Below are 24,559 nucleotides of genomic sequence, written 5' to 3'. Positions count from 1 at the left end.
CGCTGAAGACATTCCCGCGGTAACTGCGGCAATTAGCTAGGATGAGACGCTGACATCGTAATTATGCTGCTCACGCCTGTTGTTAAGCTTACAGAAGAGGTTGCAAAGAAGGCTCAAGTGTCGAAAAAGAAAGCATGCAACTGTCCTCGTCAATCCCCACTGTGTGAGAAAATCATTTGTCTACAAGACCTGCCGATATCAAATTCATCGAATTTCTAACGGTACTGCTGCAGCGTAATGTGCTGCATTGGGTCGCATTAAAATATATATACCGATGTAAACACTCTAACAACCTCGCACCTTAACACACCGTTCGAAGGCCTCACACGGGAACCTGTGCTCGCTGCCATGCTGCGCGCCAATACAGGCCGAGCTGCAAACATCTCGCTGCAATACGAGTCGTCAGACAACGAGTGCGGCCGTGCTGGACAGTGCGAACGGAACAGCTACCATACCCCCAGCTGACGCGGCGCGCTTGCATCATGCGGAGGCTTGCTTGTCAGACACATCGTGGCACGCGGACAGAACCCGCCATCATTCACTACACGGCCCATTCACACTCGCGGCTGCAAAAGCGGCCGCCCTGCCGCAGATGACGCTTTCTCCGCGATGCCACGGCGCATCCAACATGAAAGCAGCGCTAGCACAGCGCCCCCGCGGAATCCGCTCGGCCGCCAGTGCGAATGGTTCGCGCGTCGGCCGACGGTGATCCCCCGGGACACGTCAGCGCTCCTCTTGACGCAAGCAGCCAAGGCCGCAGACGTCGCAGCGGTGGCGTGATGCCGCCCCGACAAACATCGTTCCCGTTTCTGGCTCAGCGAGGAGCGGCCCTCTCCTCCGCGGGAGGAGCGAAAGGCTGCTCGGCGCCGCAGCAGCATCCACGGGCGGTCCTCCCGCGGAGTCCACACGAAATAAACACAAAACCGGGAGAAAGGAGCAGCGGGCCACATGCGTAATCGCCTCTCTCCGACCCACTTCCCCCTCCGCGGGGTGTCATCAACCCCAGCTGCGACTTACGTCGTCGTAGAAGGTGTGCGACGCATTGCACTCCGTGGTCCGCATCGTGCGCCTGACGGGCAAAACCACCGCGACGCCACGACGGACGGCCTTATATACGACGCCCTCGCAGCTTCCGCCGCCGTGCGCGGCCAATGGCTGCGCCGGCAGCGGGGAGGGGGGGAAGGACCTCCTCGAGAGAGCGACTCCCTCGCCGCTCGCTCAGCGCGGCTCCGCATTGCCCGTTCAAATCGCCGCACCTGTCCGGTCGCTGATTAATCCAACTCCAGCTGATCGAAACTGTCCAGAAGCTACAGCGCGCCTCACGTCAGGAAAATCGCGAACCAGAAAGCCGGCTGGGCTAAACGCACAGCAGGCTAGTGCCACGTTTAGGCCAACATCATGCTCTACTAGGACCACATATCTACTGTCGGGTAACTTACTCCAGAGGACACAATGAACTATGCAGCGGCAACGCCAATTGATTAAAGCAGAAAAAAAAACGTGACGGCGGCGATTTTTTTTTTTTCGAAACGCGGTGCTTGCAGACTTCTATGCTAACCCCTCAGAGGAAGTTCCATAAAAGTGTCAGAAAAATTTAAAAATTTCTTTCTCGTCCCCAATTCCGACGAGTTGCACACTCTTACGGATATCGTGACGACTTTACAGCAGATTTTGGGTAAATTGGGTAAAAAGAGACTTGCAAAAGATACGGGCCAGTATCTAGCCCCACACTCACGTTCCCATTAAAAAAAAAAAAAACTTAATGATAGTACGGACGCCAGCATTTATCTGCTCTAAAAACTGTCGCCATGCTTCCACATCTATTCGCAAAGAATTCCACTTTCGCCGCGTCCAGCAAAAGCGAGAAACTGAAAACCAAGGGTGACGAAACATCTGTGCAATGCACGCTGCCCTGCGGTTTTCGCTAATTTCTTGAGAACAAAGGCTGCTCGTACGTGTCGCGGAATGACTGTACCTGTGCGAAGCGCACGTAGGCCGCGTAAGGGAGACGTACGCGTCAAAGGTTCAACAGCGTACTGGAATATTCTAAGCACAATGGACGAGTCTTCAGCCCTTAACGCCAGTCGAACAAAGATAACGCTCTTGCTGCCGCATATTTGCGATAACATAGCACGAACAGCAATCTATCAAGGCTATACCGCTCACAGGACGTTGGTGCATAAGGTTTTGCAAGACTTTTCTGACGCATATGCAACAAACGGAAACTCCATCTATATAAGCTGTATTCTTTGACCAAGCGCACACACAGTGCAGACATAAATAAAAATAAAGAAGACGGATAAGCGCACATATGTAGCACTTTTTGTTTTTGAGGCCACGAACTTTTTACAGCGGTTTTACAGAAGGTTTTACCGCGATTAATACTATAGTTAATCATACTGACCAGCACGTAGTTCAATATATATGTCTCCATATTTTTCTTTTCTCACTCTGCCTAATCATTCGGCGTACAAAAAGTAGAAAGCTCGCCCACTCCCGAGGTTGGGAGTAGGCTGGCCGTATTAGGTTTCCAACTGGCAGATACGCTGTTATCTACAGCTCGTCGGCATCGCGGGCATCTCCACGTTGCCGCCTTGCACGGAGCAGCGGTGATGGGTGCATCTCGGCGCGTACGCAAACGGAGGGATAAATTATGAAACGTCCGTTTTAAGAATTTCGCAAAACAGTGCAATCTCGAACGAGGATTACTCTAAACGGCGAACTGCGAATGTCCTCTGCAGAGTACGCAACATAAAAAAAAATTATTCAAGGAACATTCGTGAATCGGTCCCTCCTCTGGAAAGCTGATGCATCACTTGGCACCGACCGGGGCAAACAATACAGCTGCACGCGTGCAGTTTGTGTATCCGCGCAGCTGGCGCAGCTACAAGTGCATGCGCACTTGGTCGTCATCCAGTGCTCAGGACGACTGCTCTGGAGAGCACCCTCCAGAACTGTCGCTAACGTCCCTCTTGAGAAGCAGGCTCTTCGGTGCACTTCGCAAAGGTATTCGCGGCACAACGTTGTCCGGCTGAAATGTTCCCTTACCTTCTTTGAAAGCGCTGTTTCAAGCGGTGAACGAAAAAGAAAATTAACGCAGCATCGACACGAGCTTCGAAGGTCGTTACATGGAACGTGGAGTCATACTGTTTCGTATGCACAGGTGCCCGCATAAATTTTCAGTGCACATAAGCCTCGCAAAGGCTGAATTTTATCACTGCCTGGGGGCGTGGTCTGACACTCAGGGGAGTCGGCCGAGCAAGTGCTGAGCTCACTTTTCTGTTCGTGGCTGCATTATTTTGCTGCCAAGAAATCTAGCCTTTTCGCAGCTTCCGTGCTCCGGGAACTTTTTCGGGCACCCGGAAGTTCGCCGTCGCTCACGCAGCGCTACGCACCTCCTCGCCAGACAGTAGGCGCATCCATCATGTGACACTCAGAGCGACGTATACTAGGCAGACACGCATTACGAACTCAATAACGAAGCGGCAAACGCCCTTCAAAGAAGGCCCCCCAGTCAATTGGCACCCAACTTATATCACGCTGTCACTCTGCACCTGCTAGCATGAGCCTGACAGCGGCCGCGGCAGGTGTCAAGGCGGCTGACCGCGAAGTCATGACAGTAGGTCGACGCCACTGGCTGGATTGCCTTCTATGAAGGGCGTTGAACGCTTCGTTCCTAAGCTCTATCGGACAGTAAAGACACCGGCTCAGAATGCGCAAGCCATCTGTTTTGAGACCAGCACTCCGCTTTTCAGCAAACAGCTTTGGCGTCGAGACGAGGCCGACGCATTCAGACCACGCAGCATACCCACGATAAGGGGCCCAAGCCTGGTCAGGGAGAACGAAGCGTCAGGGCCGCTTAATCATTTCCTTCTACAGCCGCCACTCGTTTCCCGCGTAGTTAAACAGCATCAAAAATGCCAAGGCAGCGGCAAAAGAAAGGCTGGGCACGCCCCTCACTCCACTTTCAATCACCACCTCGCATTTCGCGCCGATTCGCAAGAGACCCCGCAATCGACGTCGCAGGATTACGCTCGGAGAGAAGATTACGGCCCGGGGCGAGCAGCAGGACGGAAGCAAAAGCAGTCACCGAAACTGCACTTACGTAACCCAATTACTTCCACCCCCGTCAGGCTAGAGCGCGCGCGGAGAAGCCGCCGCGACGCCTGGAGGAAGCCACTCACCACGATGCACGCACGGCGTGCCGCTATCGTGCGTCGCTATCCGACATCAGCTGGAGTGCCAGAGACCCTCTCGACGGTGGGCGTTCACGCTGGCGCCGGACGAATGGACAGAGTGAGGAACAGGGGCTGCTCTTCAAGGCCGGCTATCGCGCCGCACGAGTTCGGCGGGCAGGGACACGGGCAGAACGCGCGAAGCTACGTCGACTGCCTCTCCTATACTCGGCTCTGGGCACCGCTGATCAAATTCCGAGCATCCAGCAGCGCTTTCCGAGGCGACAAGGAAATGGACAAACTGACCGCCACCGACATCGATGTCGCCCTTCGCAAGCGCCAGCCAACGGGGACACAGGCGCCCTCAAGATGCACAGGCACACACTTGACATCCACCTCCGCGCAGCCGTCAGCGTGGATTGCCATGCAAGAGGACGCAGCGAAACAAAATGACCGCCGTGGACGCACAGCGTCACACAAAAACGGTGTCCCCAATACCGGACCACACAAGAGGTCAAAATGTCCGACCACTGCAGTTTCCGAGCAGGCTTCGTCACTATTACACCAAGGGCCACGGAATGCACCCTCGCCTACAGACGCAGAAGGACACGTTACGCTACAGTCGGATACAACTCAAGAACGAAGCGGCGGCAGATGCCCCTCAAAGAAGGGCGTCCTGCCAGTGGAGTCGACCGATTCTCATGAAGTCGTCCCCTTGGACCTTATTTTGGCAATGCAGCAGATGCCAGGTAGGAAAGGGAGAGAGGCTGGCCTTTGACCCCTGTGCCGGGGGGGGGGGGGGGCGTTGTTCGGGCTAGGGGCGGGCAGGGGTGAAAGGAAGGAAGCTCGAGAGACGGGGCGGGGTCGCTGCTAGCGCAAAGGAGCCCACTCCCCACGGCACAGGGACAAAGGCCCGTCTCTCTCCCTTTCCCGCCTTGCCTCCGCTCCATTGCCAAAAAAAGTCCCCGAGTATATAGCACGACGCCATTGGGTAGCGGACCTCCACTGAGGGGAATTTGCCGCTTCATTGTTGAGTTGTATCCATCTACAGAAGCAATGATTGAAATGCCGTATAGTAACCCAAACACAGCCTACATAACTCATGTCCTGCACACAGTACATGCCTAGCACCAATATACGCACCGGCAACCCCGCCTACACGTCCGTCTAAACTGATTCCAGGGCGCCATTCCAGGGAACAAGCAGGAAAGCTCCGCAGCCGACGAGCCATGGCCTTTCCATACAAACGCACTCGATCTACAACACGCCGACATCTATAAACGTTGGCCGACATCGCCTCCTAGAGAGACGCTGCTTACTGCACGATCCAGGAGCAGAGTTTCGCCCCTGCAGACGAGCACAGGCAACACACGCTACACATCAACCGCCACTGGCAAGTCTGAGGGGGATGCACGCATGGGCACGCCCTCTCGTAGTGCTCAAGGCCGCAGGACCAGCAACGCAGTAAAACCGCAGCATTTTAATTAGCTCGTGATAACAACCGATTGCGAGGAAAGGAAAGACGCCTGTCTTATTCAGGAGGACACCCGAACCGCGCCGTGAGGGAAGGGATGAATCAGTGGATGGCTTCTCCGGATTAATTCCGACCACGCAGCACACGGGAGCCTTGAATTTCGCCTCCATCGAAATGACGTCGCCGCGGCAAAGCTTCGATGCCGTGTGCTCGTGAAACCGAACGCCACAACCACTGAGCCATCGCGGCGAGAATTCAGCCGCGCGTTTTGAATAGCGGAAGCCAGCCCACGCCGTGCATCTTCACTGGCCGCGCGAAACCAGGTTCCCACGATGCAGGGGGTGTCACTCCTCTCAAAATGCCGCGCAAAGTGAGCCTCCCCCCCCCCACAAAAAAAAGAAAAGAAATTAATGTGGATTAGCTCAGGTAATTTAGGCTATACAAAGCGAAAGATGTCGGCGTTCACTGTGTTCATTGGCGTTGACAATGTTCTAGACGGTGATGGCTGGGAGCCAAGGAAGGGCGCATAACTGGCTCCCTGGATATGCGGACGCCTCATTCCTGCTTTCATACATGTGGCGGTGGTGAGAGAGAGAGAGAGAGAGAGAGATGTGGCCTGAATGCATTAGCGCTGACAGCGTTGTGGCTGGCATGCGGCTCTGCAGCAATAGCTACGCCGCAGCGTTCATTTGGTGATATATCTCTCGCCATCAACCAATAACTGCATGCCACCTCCCATTGTGGCAGGGAGGGTGCGCTGCCTGTCCAGTGTGCGGAATGCATTCAAAGCAGGCTTTTGCAGTTGGGACACTGCGAATGCTGTTCCTAATCGTCCCACATTCAACAATGAGTGAGAACAAAACTGATGCCCCTGGCGACAAGACATACGCGAGGAAAGAAAAAAAGAAACGGCCGGAGACGTCGGATTCGAGAAAGCAAGAGGACGGAGTTGGCCAAAAAGGGGAACACGATTCTCGCTCCCTCTATGCTTCGCTCGACCATGACATGCGTAACCCGATGATGCCTCTCAGATAATGATACGCGTGTGGCCCACGTTGCATTTGGCAGCTCTTCGCTGAGAATGGCCAAACAGGGACAACCTTCTGGCCAGGGAAGGTTGTCCCCGAGCATATCACCTGCGCATTCCCGCTATTTACGTGCGGCTAAGGTCGAAACTTCTTTTGGTGCCGCCTTCTGCGGGCACCTAAGTACTTCGCCAGCAAACGAAATATCACTGTTTACCTCTGCAGGCATGCACAGCCAGCAGCAGAAGCCTGTGACGCGCAGCAGCTTCTTCTGACCGAGTGCTCACTGTTTTCGCGGCTCCAACGGATGCACATCGCGGTGCAACCTGAGCAGCCAGCGCAAACAACCGCCGCAGCAGCAGCACATCTGTTCTCACGCGCGCCAGCCGAGTCGCATTCCACCCTATATGCCGGCACGGGAAGCGAGCAAGAGCGCTCACCTACATCGCCTCGCAAGCCGCGCAGCGCTGCGGACGGCCGCGCCTACACGAGAGGAACATGTTGGCTACGGGATTGGTCAGAACATGGGAGCCGACCAATCGCGTGCTAACGTGCGACCATTCGGAGAACTTCGGTTCGGGCAATCGTCGGTGCACGTAATTCGAAGGTGGTTGGGGTCGCCTCCAGGGCTGACCGCTTTCAAATAGCGCGTCAGCAGCTTCGTAACGACATCCGAGCTCCGATTGGCCGGCGTCTGGCTTCCGCCGCGTTGCACGGTTGGCGGGACAGGCGCAGAAGCGCGCATCCTTTCTCGTTCCTCGGCCCCGCCGCGCAAAACAGGATGTCGATCGGTTGCGCGCGGCTTCCGTGGGAACGTGGCCCGACGGAGACGTCACGACGAAACACTACTCCATACAAGACGTGCTTTCTCGCGTCGTTCTCAAGGGTATCGGTGCACACACAGCACTGCGCATGCACTTTCACTGAGATGCGAAATCACGGTGGAGACGTCACGACGAAACACTACTCCATACAAGACGTGCTTTCTCGCGTCGTTCTCAAGGGTATCGGTGCACACACAGCACTGCGCATGCACTTTCACTGAGATGCGAAATCACGGTGGAGACGTCACGACGAAACACTACTCCATACAAGACGTGCTTTCTCGCGTCGTTCTCAAGGGTATCGGTGCACACACAGCACTGCGCATGCACTTTCACTGAGATGCGAAATCACGGTGGAGACGTCACGACGAAACACTACTCCATACAAGACGTGCTTTCTCGCGTCGTTCTCAAGGGTATCGGTGCACACACAGCACTGCGCATGCACTTTCACTGAGATGCGAAATCACGGTGGAGACGTCACGACGAAACACTACTCCATACAAGACGTGCTTTCTCGCGTCGTTCTCAAGGGTATCGGTGCACACACAGCACTGCGCATGCACTTTCACTGAGATGCGAAATCACGGTGGAGACGTCACGACGAAACACTACTCCATACAAGACGTGCTTTCTCGCGTCGTTCTCAAGGGTATCGGTGAACACACAGCACTGCGCATGCACTTTCACTGAGATGCGAAATCACGGTGGTTCGACCTGTCTCGTGCAGGCAGTCATTGCAGGAAATCACACGCACAATGATGCACAGGCAAGGAAAATAGCAGTAGTAACACAGCGAATGGAAACCACACTGATTTTGCAGAAAACGTGAACCGAGGGCATTCCATTTTGCAATTAGGGGGAGGACGGGATGTGAAGAGAGGAGAACGGGGAGAGAGTGGATGCCAAGCGAAGGAAAACGCAGCAGGCATCGACCGACACAAGGCGGGAGGGGATGACACAGGGAAAAAAGGCAGTCGGAGAGCGCTGCCCTGCATTGGGCTGAAATTCGGTAGATGACTATGACGAACATACTTAAATGGCAGAGTAAATTACCATCACACAGGTACGGTGCCTTACGTGTTTGCGAAGGATTGCAAACAACCTCCGAAACAGAAGGCAGAACAACGTAAACGTATCAGTTAAGTTTTTTTTTTTTTGCAGCGCACTTGAAAATGAGGTCGATGCACGCGTCGACCGACGGATGCCTGGCTACATTCCTTCCGAGCAGGCTCTCAAGTACCTGCCCCTTTTAAGCTCGGAAACTAGTCGGCCACTTCAGCTCTCAACGCGCAATCGCTGAGAGACGCAGGGTTTTCTATCTATCATGTTTTGGGGCCACGCGACAAGCAACTCACTATCAATTTTCTTTTTAGTCCTTTTTCTTGCCCATTCTACTCTTCGTTATTGTTCAGGAGCAGCATAGAAGGATGAGGGAATCACGGGGCACGACAACCCAAACTCGCCCGCTCCAAGAGATTTGTTTCGCCTGTGTGCTGTGCGATGCCAGTGCACGTCAAAGATCCTCGGGTGGTGGAAACTATTCCGGAGCCCTCCACTGCGGTACCTCTTTCTTCATTCACTCCAACTTCCACCCTTTCCCTGCGGCGCGCATGAGGTGTCCATCGAGCCATCAAGGAGTGAGACAGATACTGCGCCATTTCCTTTCCTGAAAAACCACTACTCCATAAATGCGTCTGCCCCGCCGCGGTGGCTCTGTGGTTAGGGCGCTCGACTACTGATCCGGAGTTCCCGGGTTCGAACCCGACCGCGGCGGCTGCGTTTTTATGGAGGAAAAACGCTAAGGCGCCCGTGTGCTGTGCGATGTCAGTGCACGTTAAAGATCCCCAGGTGGTCCAAATTATTCCGGAGCCCTCCACTACGGCACCTCTTTCTTCCTTTCTTCTTTCACTCCCTCCTTTACCCTTCCCTTACGGCGCGGTTCAGGTGTCCAACGATATATGAGACAGATACTGCGCCATTTCCTTTCCCCCCAAAACCAATTATTATTATTATTATTATAAATGCGTCTCGGCGGGGGAACGTAATTATGGAGACTATGTATATCGGAAGATAATTTACATTTACTGTGCGAGACGAAGCCGCGAGGGAAATCCAAGAGCTCGGTAATTCGCCAGGGAGTTACCTAAACTCTCCTTCCGGCATTTTCCGCCCTTTCTTGGTCGCTAGAATGCACGATTCCGCAGCGTGAAAATTCACCCGCTCGGGTTAGCTTAACCAATGTACAAAGCACCAGAGCGTTTAGGGCGACACGACCGCCGTTCTTATTTCAGCCTCCAAAGCCGAAGCACGCCCGTGAGGGTAAACCATGGGCGGCCCGCCGGACTTTCCGCCGCCTTGTTTCGACGGAAGGTGGATGGATGGATGGAAGGTAGGAGCGTCCCCTTTGAAACGGGGCAGTGGTTGTTGCCACTATGCTCAGTTTTTTCCCTTTATTTTTGTTTACTCTGCTGTAAGTTGTTAATGCAATTCGCCATTTCCTTAAAAAAAAAAAAACGTCTTCCTACACTTTAAAACTTATGTCAACTCTCTGCTTTTGTGCCACCAATCCTCCAATCGCTTTTTGCTAATTTCCACCGCAGATTTATTTACATGACTATTGTTATCTCTAAACCCTAAGGCCTCAGGAAGAGTGACTGTGCCTGCATCGACATCGGGATGGATACCATCGCATTTTAGGATGAGGTGTTCTATTGTTTCTCCAGATTTACCACACACAGCACATGTGTCATCTTCATTAAATTTCTTTCTGTAGCTGCGCGTTCTAAGACACGCTGACCTATCTTCAAAGAGGAGGGCACTGCCTCTTGAGTTATCATAAAACGTTTCCTTCCTGATCTGCCTCTTCCAGCATCGATATAGTTCTACACTATGCTTCTTTTCCATTGAATCTATCCAATTTTTACCTTCGACGTTTTTAACCTGTCGTTTAATGCTCTTTCTTTCTCCTTCCTCGTCTCTGGCGAACTTACTGGCCAGCTTTCTAGTTCGCTTCCGCCACTGTGAGTCAACGCTCTTTCTGTACAGGTATTTAAATACCTTAGCTGCCCACCTGCTATCGTCCAATTTCCTCAGGCGTTCTTCGTATAGTACTTTACTCTGAGCTTCCCGTGCTTCGAACGATGCCCAGCCCATATCCCCCTGTACTGTCTCGTTTGTGGTTTTCCCGTGGCACCTGTGCTAATCTTCCGACAGTACTCTGATTTACTTCTAATCGCGACTGAACTGCAGCCCTTAAGCATAGAACCGCATTCCCGAAAGTAAGCCCCGGCACCATTATTCCTTTCCAAATACCTCTGACGACTTCATACCTGTTGTACCCCCACGATGCCCTATGTTTCATTATCCCGGCACCTCTTCGCCCTTTTGCAATGAGAGACTGTTCGTGCTTTTCCGTGTACACATGCCCGTTGTTTACCCATACCCCGAGATATTTGTATTCGGCCACTCGGGGTATTTCATGGCCTTGTATTGCAAGCTCCTGATCAGTTTTGCTGTTGAAAACCATCACACCTGACCTAGTGGCGCTAAAACTGAAACCTAGACTGTCTCCTTCGTCTCCACAGCAATTCACAAAAGTTTGCAAATCTTCCTGGCTTTCTGCTAACAGTACAATATCGTCCGCATACATTGAACCCGGTAGTCGTTGCTCAACAACATTTCCACCTAATGTGTATGACAGATCATAACCTAGATTGCTTCCTTGTAGCCTTCTTTCCATACTTATCATATAAAACATGAACATGAACAATGGAAGACTCGCTGGGCGGATCGCCCCCTGGCGGCGGCAGCGCTCCCTCTCGACGTCGCTCGATGCCCACCCTGCTCCCACGCGTCTACCAAGAGACTCCACAGGCCGCACACATCATTCCCTCTCCGCCTTGACAGCGCTGCTACATCTTTGTCCCAACAGTTGAGCTGTCAACAAAATGATCACAACGAAAAGCTCATTACGCCTAGACTCGGAACAAATAGCATCCGTTCAACATTCGATTAGCCCTCTTTCTCTGCCACTTCCACGCGCTGATAAACGCGTTTTCCCGAGACAGACGCGCGAAAGTGCAGTCAGCCGTAGCGAGAGTGTTCCGCGTGAGCGCTCCCTGTAAACGAGGCAGCATTACGAGCTCAGGAGACGCGTAACGGGCGTGAGCGTGTCGCCCAGACGCGCACTGCCGCTGCTGCAAGACACGGCTGGCTCCCTCCGGCGAGGCTGCCCGCCCGCTGCGACGCTGCCGGTCGCAATGCACGCGCAAACACCGCCTTCGTCGTCCGGGGCTCACGACGCGCGAAAGCGCCACCACGAATCGCACTTTGCTCGCCGCGGGTCGCGCTACTTTGACCAGCAGAAAGGGCGCACACGGTACGCGTTCTGTTCCGAGCTACCGAACGAAAAGGCTGGAACTAGCGTACTTTCCAGCGTATGCAGCTTCTACGCTTACGGTGCTTTGTTTCTTAACGCGACAGCGTTAATGCTCCCGTTCTGCAGAAAATCCGGCGTCGTCCCCTTACAAAAATGGTCCATAGACAATCTATAGACTTCTTATGAACTCTATTCCTATAGCTATTTCCTTTGTCTATTCGTAGTCTATAGACTGCCTATAGACAAAAGTCCACTAAAAGTGTACGGCCATAAACCTACAGATTGTCTATAGACTGTCTATGGGATTTGTATTGCCTATAGATAGACAGAAGTCTATTGACAGTCTATAGACTGTCTAAAAAATTTTTGCAAGGGTCGTCGGCGTTGTGAGGTAAAAATCGGCCGGGGTAGGGTGGACAGCAATGGCCAACTTGGGGCACAAGATTCTGCACGACCTGGCGCAACCCGCCATGGTCGAAAAATGGGCCGGTCACAGGACCTTGTGACGTCAACCTAGGTAAAGTGCCGTCATCACAACCAGCCCACCGAATTGCGAGCAAACAGCCCACCATGACGGGTGGCAGCTAAATTAATGACTGGTTGCGAGAGGTTGCTCGGGTCTCACAAGCTCCACCGGCGGCAGGTCATGCCATCGCCGGGCAGTGGCGCATCGCTTTTATGGCTGCACCATTGCGCCACAAGTGGTATGCGGAGACTCTCGGGGATCTATTAATGTGCAGTAGAGAATGACCAATTCCGCGTATATGGGCATTAACCTATTAACGCTATCGCGTCATGCCCTTAATGCGGCGCTCCTCAATTTTTTTTTTGTTCTTCGCTTTGCTGAGCAAGCTTTTTTTTTTTTCAGCTGGAGATGTTCCCGCAACAGTATTTCGGGCTAAACATCGCCTCGTCGTCCAGTTGTGGGCCAACCAGTGTTAAGAAAGCTGCAAGCGGGGAGCATACTGAAGGTATATAGTACCATAATGATGGATCGCAACCACAGATGACAAACCAAAAGACTTGTCTCTCGCTGACACGCACGACAAGCTGCGAAGCGACAGCCGGCGAAAAGCAGTCCTGAGCGCAGCTGTACCGGAACGCGGGCCAAAGAGTTTACCTCAAGAGCTAAAATGTACGCAACGTGCCTCGCAACAAATGCACAAAACAACAAGATGAAAGGGGATAGTCCCCTCGATCCACGGCCGGGGATAGTCCCAAACCCTGCATTGTCAAGCTAGCAGGGTCAAGAGAAGCGGCCGACGCCATTGACTGGAAGGGGGGTCCTTTGACGGGGAGAGGCCGCTGCGTTCTTGAGTTGTATCCGACTGTACAAAGGGAACTGGCCGAGCAAATAAAAGTGCACGGGTGCAAGGCGAACGATTAAGCTCCGGAAGGTGTGTCCAAAGCTTTAAAAGATGCATATTTATCGAGTTAACAGGAATGCGCGGTTCCGCGAGCAACGTCAAGGTGTTGATGAGTGCGCACGGGATCGTGCAGGCGCGATTCGGTTGGCAGGGGGCACAAACAAGCACCGGCGTGGGAGAGAAAACCCAGCCGCTCTTTCCCTCGCCAGGCTGCAAAAGCAGTTTTCCACAGCACGCGAAACGATCGGGGCACTTAGTCGAAGGCACGGCGTTAGCCAGGGTCGAAGAGTGGCACACGGGGAAGGAAAAGCAGAACAAGGTTCCACGCAGGGGCCAAAAGAGAAGTAGGGGAGAGAGGGGGAAATGTCTGAACAAGGGACGCAACTCAAGTGCACTACTCAAACAAAGAAAACGTTTGCGACTCGCCTTGTTCTCTCGAGCAGAAGCGTTCTGCAAGGAGAAGGACAATGGTTGTGGTGAACTGCATCACAACATCAGAATCCAACACACAGCACATAACACAAAATAAACACAACCAGAACAAAATGCATGCAGCCTCACTTACACCTCCGTCGCTGTTATTATTGTTGGTGCACGTGGTGCTCAAACATCGCAAATTATTTAAGGAGCGTGAACAAAGACCGTCTGCCACGGTCTCTTCGACGCTGAGCTGTCACAAAGCCATATTAACGCGACAGCCTTAACGTTCCCGTTGTGCACAAAATCTGCCGTCGTCGGTGGCGTCGTGAGCGCAAAATCGCCGCAGAAGCAGCCAGGTGGGCCACCTTCATCACGTGACCTTGTGGCGTCATCACAACCTGCTCACCAGACTGTGAGCAAGCTGACCAGAGTGGACGGTGGCAGTTGATGACTGAAAGAGCAACCTGGGTCGCAAAAGCCCCACGATGTGGAAGCACCTGCCACCGCAGGGCATGGGGGCATCGCTTAGCCACTGCACCACAGCTCCGGGAGTGGTATGACAACTCCCAGAGATCCATGAATGTAAAGTCGAGAATGTCCAATTCAATTAACCAATTACGCTATCGCATCGTATACCGTTCACGCGGAACTTAAGTGTCCCCTCCATTTTTTTTTGCGCATCACAAGAAATAAAAAAAAATAACACACGATTTAGCTTGGTTAGGCCAAATGCGACATACGTGATCCAGAACTAGTTGTGCTTGGTTTAACTTGACTGCTTAGTTTAGCTTGGGGCACCTTAAGGGTATGATGCGATAACGTTAATGAGTTAATGCCCATATATATCTGGGATTGGTCATTCTCTACGTTCATAGGTCGCAGAGAGTCCTCATAATGCTCCTGGCGCAGTGGCGCCGCGGCTAATGGATGCGCCACTGCCCTGCGATCGCAGGTACTCCCACCGCTTGGGCTTCCCAGGTTGCTCTTCCCGAGCGAGCAATAATTAATTTAACTGCCACCTGCCCCGGTGGGAAGTTTGCTCACAATCCGGTGGGCAGGTTGTGATGACGCCACAAGGTCACGTGACCTAGATGTCCCCACCCCCCCACCCCCGCAATCCAGCTTTTCAAGGTGGCAGAGGGACCGGAGAAACATCAGTGATGTCGGCGCGAGAGGGGGCTCTAAGACTAGCGCCCCAAATACGAGGGGGTGCTGAGAATTTCCTGGCTTTGCCCCCTTTCATGTCGAATCGAAAGATTAATTTGGTACCATAAAAAAGCATGGTATCTCTTAATATAACTGTGCAAGTAACAGATGTTTCCGGTTTTTGTAACAATTTTTAATTTCAGCTGGAACCTGAGATGGCAGAGGCACAAGCAAGCTTTACGCCTGTGGAGTTACGGGTCGTCATGAAATTTTTGTTCCTGCAGGGAAAGTCTGCAAAGTATTATCACAGTGAGATGTCACGAACACTAGGGGGAGAAGTGTCCTTCTGAAAGCACTGTGAAAACCTGGGTTGCTCGTTTTATGACGGGACACTTCACTGTTGAGGATGAGCGCTGTAGCGGGCGCCCCACAACCTCAACAGACCCGGCAACAAGCGATGCTGTCCAAAAGCTGCTTCTTGAGGATCGGCGAATATCCGTCAAACACAGATACTAACATCTCCCGGGAGCGTGTTGGTTTTATTGTTACCAATGTCCTATACATGCGCAAGCTTTCAGGGAAGTGGGTGCCGAAATGGTTGAAGCAGTGAACAGAAGGAGGCACGAGTTGACGCATCCAGAGCTTTTTCGACCCATTTTGATGCTACAAAGGACTTTTTGGATATATTATTGACTGAGGATGAAACATGGCTCCACATTTATGATCCCGAAACCGAGGAAAAGTCGAAGGAATGGCGCCACAGTGGGTCCCCGCGACCGAAAAATTCCGCACCCAGAAATCGGCGAAAAAAGTCATGGCGTTCATTTTCTACGACAAAGATGGTGTACTGTTGGCGGACTACCTACCTTAGGGCTATAGCATAAGCGGAGAGTATTAGGCCGGCCTCCTCCGCAAGCTGAAAGAGGAAATTAAGAAGAAACGCCGGGGAAGGCTGTACAAAGGAATCCTTTTGTTGCGGGACAACGCGCCTGCGCACACGCCCAGAGTTGTAGATGTCACACTGAAGACCCTGGGTTTCCAATTGGACCATCATCCCCCCTATTCACCTGACCTGGATCCTTCTCACTACCATCTATTTCCGAACTTGAAGAAACATCTCAAGGGTCGTCATTTCGATGACAGTGCTGGCGTCAAACATGCTGCTGAAAGCTGGTTTTACGACCTATGACGTAATTTTTTTTTAACGGAATAGAAAAGCTGAAAAAACGATGTAATAAGTGCATGAGTCTGAGGAGGTAATGTGTTCGACAAATGTGCACTTTCAAAACTCTGGCTCTTTTCTTTCTGTGCAAAGCCAGGAACCTCTCGGCACCCCCTCGTACGTAGTACAAACAAAACCTCCACGTAATCTGATTATCAGGATTAAAACGGGCCCAATGACGGGGCACTGAAAAAAAGACACACGACGAAGCGCTTGGATATCTTCCGTGTCCCATCCTTTTTAGTGGCGTCAATTATGACCTAGAAGCACACTTCAATGCACTTCGGGTCTAAATTCTTCTGCACCTGATTTTATCCTCTGGTTTTCCGTTCTCCAATGGCGAACAAGTTCTGTACAGCAATTGCAGTCTTCCATTTCCATGTGATCTCATAGTTCGAATATTTGCACGCGCATACTCGAAACAAACCAACTAGTGCCCGACTGTCTTGCGAGATCGCCTACCTCGCGAAATAGTCGAGCGCATGCAATGCCAATCATGCTGTACCACGACCAGAGTCCATCTGGTTAGTACGTGCGTCACACACATGCATCCCTTGTGGTTTTGCACTGAACGTCAAAAGAAAGAATGACACAAGCCCTGCGGCTGCAGGTGTTTAAACTGTACGAACTCAGTCGAGGTTCAACGCACAGAAGAGAGCCTTTTACTTAATAAAGATAATGCGAACATTACAGCAGTAAGCACAGTGTATGGGCGTCGAAAACACTTTCGCTGCACGGCAACTTCCACCACATAACGACAAACAGCCGCCGACCACTCTCTAGAATATTGCACAGCTGAGTGCGAGCAACGAGGAAAAAAAAAAACAAGAAACGAAGAATGAATGAATGAATGAATGATGTGGAGATGAGCGTTCGTGTACCTTCCACCAGGACATAGTGAGGAAGGCCCCGCTCTGCTACGCCAATAAGGCACACAAACTCGACACAACGCAGGCGCGCGCGTTGAGCACTGCAGACGAATTATCACCGTCGATGCCAGCTCGCAAAATAGCGCTTGTCCGGCGCGGCCTATTTCGAAATGGACCCCCCCCGTTAAAGCAAGATGCGACGTCGTTTTTTTTCGCCTTTTTTCTGAGCTCCGTCTACAGCGGGAAAGGGGGCTCGGGACACGAGCGGTGAGAGGACCACGGGCCGTGCACGCATTTATTTTCTTTCTTTTTTCCTTTCCCTCGACTCGCCGGGGACCGAGCGGCGTCGGATGTTCGCTGGCGCGTCAGTCAGAAGACGACCCTTATCAGCGGCCACGAGTCTGCATGCAGCAAAGCTAAAGAGGCGAGGGAGCAAGATGGCCGCCAGTTGACGCGCCAGAAGGGAAATAACTGGAGCCTCACGGCCCGGAGAATTCGCACCATCCGCCCGCTAGGACATGCCGCAGCTGCATTTGCAAAGTGGCGACAACATTCGAACAGGAACTCGCAGAGGGATGCTCGCGTTGCGACAGTCCTGCTTCTGCGATCGGCTACGCTCCCCGAACCAAAGAGAGCACTCCGCGCATTTTCATTTCAAGTCGGCGGCGGGGTCCAACGCACGCCGGCCGCGGAATGCGCTCCCCTCGCGTGTGTCGCGGTGGCATCATCGTAAAAGGCCTGCCTCGCCTCGGGCGGCGGAGGAAAAAAAAAAAAAAGACCCCCGGCGAAGAAGATCTCTGGCCGATTATGGCGCCCAGGGATTTCCGCCAAGAGCCACGTCGATAAACGAGAGCAAGCGCGCCACGGGACCCTTGCGGCTTGTTTTCACTCGGCACGCACCCTGGCGTCTGAGCACACGAACACGATTCACCGACGCGCGACATGCGACCGAAGCGAGTGAGTGAAAGCCACGCCGCGGCGATCACACCTCCGCCCGCAGCCCTCGTGCACCGATACGATCGCATGAAACATTCACGAGGCGTACGGCCACCGTATTATATCGTATCGTGACGTCAAAAGAGGGCCGCCTTTTATCGCAGCCGGCAGTGCTCGGACCAGCAGGCATCCCCGCCAAAGGGCACCGCGCGCCGGCCACCCCGGTGTCGTCCGTTCGGCCGAGCGCGAGTTTCGCTTTCCTGCGCAGCAGCCCAGGCGCAGAACCCTGTCACGGCCAAGTCGGGGAGATTAGTGGCCACACGTCAGCTGCTAACGGTAACGCTCATCACCACAAAGCGCCCGAGCAGGAAGACTCGGCCCATCAGCCGCATTCTCCTGCCGAGTCCGACAGCTGACGTGGTCCCTTCGATCAGCGAAGAAAGGCAGTATCAAGACCAGACCAGACAGCGTTTGCTCGCGCTTTGTATCTGCCAAGGTCGATGGCGATTGCCGACGACCCACGACGGAGTCGCCCCTCAAAACACTGCATGGGCACTTTCGTGAGCGGCTAGCACTTCCGTGGCCTTGGCAAGGCGCGAGATAGGACTTTTGGAACGAGACGGACGCCTGTAGCTGTTTACGAATCAGCATATGAGTTATCATTTTAATGTTCTTATTTTTGAAGACGACATGAGTTTATCCCGCTGCAGTTAGATATACGTGTTTTTTTTTTCTTCGATTAAACAGCCAGTTCCTAGTTTAGCGCTTGTACGTGTCTTTCCTTTCCCTGATCCCTCGTTTTAGTTGCGCTGTTTCGTTCAAGGTGCAATGCCAACTCGCCCACTACGCTACGTTGCCGCACTAGACGGTCGATAACTCGTGGAAGTTATTCCCACCGCTTATCCATGCCCTTAAATGAACAAGTCTCTCACACAGCGCGCGGAAATTGCTCATCATAAACCCCAGTGACAGTCCAAGCGAACTGGCAACCTTGCTATCGGAGAGACCGGTCGGAAAGTGTGCGAAGTCCCTAAGCGGCTCTGGTCCTGACCCCTGGAAAACCGCGCTCTTCCAGGCTGCAACGCCACCATACTTCGGAGTCCGCTCCTCAAGGAAACCACCGGCGGCCCTGCTTTTATCACCACCTGCGCCCAGCCCTCAGCCGGGCCGATAAGATAAGAGCACTGCGCAATTTTCGTCATCACGCCCCTCTCAGCGTAAGCGGCATTCACGGCTATCTCCAGCCGCCATCAAAAACAAGAAGAGAAAGAAAAAAAAAGGACGACGCGCAGACATCACATCCGGGCTCTGTGCCGCAATGAGCGCGCCCTGCCCGCGGAGAAGGCGGCCTTCACCGCCCCCCCGCGGCGCTCGCATCCACTTTTACCTTGACGCTGCGGCCACGCGAGAAGGGCTGTAACTGTAGTGATCACCGTAAGCGCAAAAACGCAAAGAGAAGCACGCGCCAATGTTCACTGCTCCACTGTTCTCGTGCATAGCACAAAACGAGCCCCCAAAAGCATGCATGCTGAAACAGTTCACTGCTGAGATAACTGCCGCGAACTAAAATAAAACAAAGTGCAAACACGCCACACACGGTAAAGTATCGAATCATTGCTCCCTTGTCCTTTCGAACCGCTTCAGAGTGAATCCACGCGGCGTACGGAATAGCTCATTAATGGCGTATTCAAATTGGCGATTCGCGGACCCCAATCCGCGAAGGAGTAATGTGTCTACGGAGCCTACGGACCACACCATCGCGGTCCAATAAGAACTCGGGTTCTGAATCCAAATCGTTCACTGAAACACGCTCTTTTGTGGCCCCGAGCAAGAAGACAGCTTGCTGTCGATCACCGATTGGAATACGCCATAAGTCTACGGTATCCGCCGCGAACGGCTCGCCCACGGTGCCTCTTCAATCCCCGCCGCTGAGTCACGTGACACTCGATCCGCAGAGCACAACTGTAATTCGGTTTGGATTAAGGATGTCCACTTCAGAACCCTCGCGCCTCTCTTTCGCCTGCGCGCTAAATGGCCGGAAGGCAGGGATCGCTTGATTGCCTCAGTTTTCACTGTCGTTACCTGTGCCGAGAATAACGGTAGCCCCTCGCAATAAACAACTCGCGTGGCGACCTTTTCACGGACCAGTGCCAAGGTAATGTCCAACACGGTGCAAACAAGACCGGCGCAAAAAAAAAAAAAGAAAGATGCGCTCCGGGTGCGTTTTCTTCTGCCCCTTCCAGCACGTTCAAGCTGGATTTTTTTTTTGAAATGCAACGCCGAGGTAATCAGTCTGACCGATCATCGTGATTAGATGGGTCACCTTTTGTAGCTGCTGATCCTATCGCAACGCACCACCAACACTGCCCTGTGGGGAAGAAAGCCAGGTTCTCTCGGGCCGCCGAGAGGTACACGCCCGCAAACGTACTTTCTCTGCTAGCGAGACGAAGGCTGACCTCGGATGCCTTGCTTAGAAAAAGAAAGAGGCGCATTGGCTGCGCATACGAATTAGTATTACCAAGTTGCAAATGCGAGCCGTCACGCCTATTGCAATGCGCCACACTGCACACGGCTGCCGCAATGAACCGCGAAAGCTAAATTGCAGCAACCCATCCTTTCCTAACAGACTGTGCACAGTGCCGTCCAATCGAGTACCGAGTTATGCCCGACTTGCAGTCATATTGCACGAACAACATCATGCGTTTGTACTAAGTTTACAAGAAAGCAACTGGATAGACTAGAAGGCAACGAATAAAAGCTGAGAATGATCGAATAGGCACCAAACCCGCGCACGATGTAAGTGCGAACCGCTGAATGCGCCCTTCGCAGCATTGTGCTGTTTAGGCCAGTCAGCTGCCTCGGCGGCTGTATACTCACGCGCTCGACCATGTAGCAGCTATTCTCCGCGTACCGAAGCAAGTTAATTAGCGTTAGCGCGATGATATGTATGCCACCTTTACGCCATTGCTGCATCTGCAGTCGTTTGGTGCGCAGTGACATTGCAGAATCCCCCTTGATTTTGTTTTAACTTCCTCCCCTCTTTATTTTCTGTCTATTCGCTTAAATATCCCTGGTTAACTTAATTTTATGCCGGGCTGTTATCGCAGAATGACAGGGACAATGGAAACGAAGGGCATACAGCGCTACTAACAACTCAGATTGTATTGACAGATCACTCGCTGGAATACAGCAGCGGTTCTTTAGCAACAAAATGAAACCCAACATGAAGGCATATCATATCGGCCACGCTATCTCGTCCGCCTATGGGCTCGAAGCTGCGTGATGCACGTAATAGAGGTGTCGAAGATCATTGAAGCGGGGCGAAAAGTTGAGCATGTTGGTATCGATTCCTGACGGGCACTAAAGCGCTAAAAGGGACGAGAAACGTAGGAAAGCCACTGCTTGGTTTTTCCAGACCCGTACCGAGCGCTGCAATAAACGCCTTTGTTGCAAGATATCTGATTTGTGTGTGTGTGTGTGTGTGTGTGTGTGTGTGTGATGAGAGAGAGAGAGAGAGAGAGGGATTTAAGTAAGGGCTTGCTGACCCACGTGATACCGGATTTATAAATTTCGACAGAGTAGAGTGTCCCCTCTTCAGAGTGTGCCAGTTGCAATCCCCTTCAGGTGACGATGAGAGGAAACACCTTGTAGATGATGAAATCGGGGTTTCTCGTTGACCCGGTGGTTCTATCTCGCAAACATTCACGTTATTCGAGAAAAGGAAAAGGTTAACTATTTATTTACAACATAAATAAAACAAGAAGAAACAAAGCAAGGAGAAAACTATTTACAACACGACTAAACCGTTAATCAGACGAATTCAGCCCTTGTTCAACCCAGGGCGCTTACGTTTAAACCCTCCGTCTCCGCCCATAGCGGGGACAGCAGCCAATAAGATTACAAGAGACTCAGTTCACCAATCAGTGGTTAGGGAAAGGAAAATAAGGTTTCCTCCAACTAATCACAGATTGGGGAAAGAGAACTGATTAAACATTTGGGAAAGGAGAGGTCGCAATCAAATACACAAACAGCACAAACGTGACCACCCTTCCCCACGGTACCCACGGCACTGCCGTTACTGCTTTCCTAACATTGTTACTTGTTTTCTCTTTCGCACACGCGACAAACATATGCCGACGAGAAGATCACTCAAGTTGTTTACAAAACATCGAAAGAGAAGAAGACAGTCGTTACGGGAATAATGGGTTTCATGGTCACTCAGCTCCTACCCAGCCGTATCTCTTTCATTCCCGAAGCCTCGGCAACGCCTTGGCAACGCACACATGTCAACAGCTGTGTCTGGTTAGGGCTCTTCCCGGCGGGTTATGCCCGTGACGGCGCGAAGTAGATAAGGGCGTCCGCCGCAAGCAGGGGAGGCAGGGACGCGACGGGTCCCTTTGTGGGCGACGCGCTGATCACATTACAACCACTTCCGACCCCGCTTGCGCGGCCTTCTTCGCGAACACGAGACCGACTAGTTCGCGGAAAAGTTAGCGAACTCCACAGACAGCTTTAATTATTTCGCATCGAAGTTGGGTTCTACATCTGGGCAAAATTGTGGAGTGTTCGAGCGCAGAACCGATGTTCTCGCAAGATATCTTTTATGCCACAAAAAAAAAAAAGTCGCAGGACGCACATGCACGCACGCCGTGCGTGTTCTGTACTCACCCCCCCCCCCCCCCTACTGCCCCCCTCTCCCCTCACGATACGGTTGAGGTGTCCACTCGGAGCCAATCGCGACCTGCCTGCCTTCTTTCTGCCTTCAGGCCTACTCCGTCACAACGCGCTAGTTTTTTTCGCATGCGCGCAAAAGGCCGGATCTTCTCCCGGAGTCGGCATGGACGCATTCCAATACCGTTTGCACTCCTCTGCACATTCTTGTCCAGTCCCATCACCCAGGAAAGGAGGAGGAGGAAAAAAAACTAAGACAGCACTAAGGCCCCGTGAAGAAGAGCGCTTGGTTTGCCAATTCCCGCTGATAAGCTGAACACTACCAGGACACCAGGGAAAATCGCACAATTTTACCCCAACCTCCCCCGTCACTGAACAAGCGCACGTCCTTCGCAAAGTTCAAACTAACACTCTCCTCACACCACTAATGCTACTTCGGATGGCGTGACACAGCTCACTGTCGAGAAACTGTACAGAGATCAAGGCAGGCAAAGAACACATTCTCAACTCGTGTAACATTAGCTCTCCTTATTTCGCTTACCATCCCCCTCCTTCCTGCAGTGCTTTGCGTCAACTGATGGATCGACTGATTTGAATGAGTGACAAGTCCACGTTTGAGTGGCTAGAAACAAGCGCAGGGTTTTGCTAGTTCGGACAGTGCGAGTGGGATCATCTACAACAAGCCCACCCCGCCGCCGTCGCTTGTCCTCGACCTCACGGCCGATGGAACCTTTTGTGCATTTGTTTTTTACTTGCGTCGTGACTTTCCCTAGGCACATCTACAAGAGAAAAGCGAGTCTCTGGCCCAGATGGCACATGTTCGAGGCCCAACACGGCGCTCGGAGATAGAATAGCTTCCTTCTTCGCATGTCCCTTGCCTGTGTAAGCGCTGTTTTACAGCGGCAACGTTCGGGGAAATCGTGTCATCGTCATCCGCGCACGCCCCACACCCGAAACCCACGGCTGCTTACTGCATCCGGCTGCTCCAACCCTGTCAACGCCGCACCACCTCACCCACACTCCTTCCCTCGCTGCGCCTGCCACGTTGAGCGACGCACAGTAGCACGCGTAGCGCACGGACGCAGAACCCACACCCGACCCCCTTATCTACCGCCCTACCTACGAGTCTACGGCTGGCTTGCACCACCCCAATACTCCCCGAAAGTCGCATATTACCACAGGGGCAAGCTTTCTGGGAATTGTCCTCTGAGGAAGGAGAGGGGCCTTCGTCTCCTGAAGGCTGGGTGATCGAAGTGCAAGTGTCGTTCCGGGGCAGAACATATATCCTCGAAGACGACAGGGCCGAGGGCACCAAGTTCACACAAAAGAATTGACCCCTCTCTCGCGTTTAGCAATTGAACGACCATGCCAGTCGGACACGGCGGGTGAGAGCGAACAAGGTTTTTGTTCGCCCCAAAGCAATTCGCGAATGGTATAAACTTCCACATGATATTGCTACTGTTACGTCCACTGATGTATATGCTTGCTTGCTCTCTGCGGGATGTGCATTGTAATTCAGCCCTTGTTCCATCAATGGTCGTAAATTCTGCTCCTTCCTTGTTTGTTTGTTTTATTTTGGTTTACCGTTTCTTATTCTTTTGTATTCGGTTGTGTCCTTATACCCCAGCCGTTAGTTCTTCAATGGTTGTGTATTTTGTTGCTTGCTTGCTTCCTTTTAATTGCTTTACTCGCCGCTTTTTATCGCTTACGTTGTCGTTGACTTGCCACCCAGCCACAAAGTTTACCGCGAAAAGTTATTCAACGGCTAGATACCAAGATCTACGCATGTATTTTTCGGATTTCGGTTCAGAGTTGCCATGCTTTACACGGCAAACCATCTTAGCACACGTAAACGCCTAAAGCGTGGCTCCCAATACGTGAACACACACCCATTTTGTATCCAGTCGACAAAGCCAGCCTGAGGCAGTAAAACAAACTAAGGCCCGAAGCAGCAACAACCTATTTAGTGCTGAGGCCACAAGCTGCAATATTCACTACGCCCGCAAAAAAGAAAAGAAAAAGAAGACAGACATAAAGAGACGGGACAGC

At 52.5% G+C, this 24,559-nt stretch overlaps 1 protein-coding gene across 5 annotated transcripts in view; it reads right to left on the bottom strand.

Moving 5' to 3' along the window:
• Positions 1 to 24,559, bottom strand: part of Nt5b (5' nucleotidase B) — a 217,694-nt gene that overhangs the window by 31,746 nt on the left and 161,389 nt on the right. The window contains exon 3 of one of the 5 annotated variants that reach the window (XM_077644861.1): positions 13,673 to 13,696. The exons of 1 other annotated variant lie outside the window; for it this stretch is intronic. In XM_077644861.1, the coding sequence (XP_077500987.1) occupies positions 13,673 to 13,696 (24 nt within the window). Of the gene's footprint in view, positions 1 to 300; positions 397 to 455; positions 525 to 1,017; positions 1,160 to 13,672; positions 13,697 to 24,559 lie in introns of those variants that run through there. 3 more of the 5 variants (XM_077644862.1, XM_077644860.1, XM_077644866.1) reach the window with 3 other exon arrangements.

This window comes from Amblyomma americanum, chromosome 1, assembly GCF_052857255.1.
Source record: "Amblyomma americanum isolate KBUSLIRL-KWMA chromosome 1, ASM5285725v1, whole genome shotgun sequence".
Classification (NCBI taxonomy): Eukaryota; Metazoa; Arthropoda; class Arachnida; order Ixodida; family Ixodidae; genus Amblyomma; species Amblyomma americanum.
Note: the sequence above shows the minus strand (reverse complement) of the source record. Positions and strands in the feature narration are given on the sequence as shown.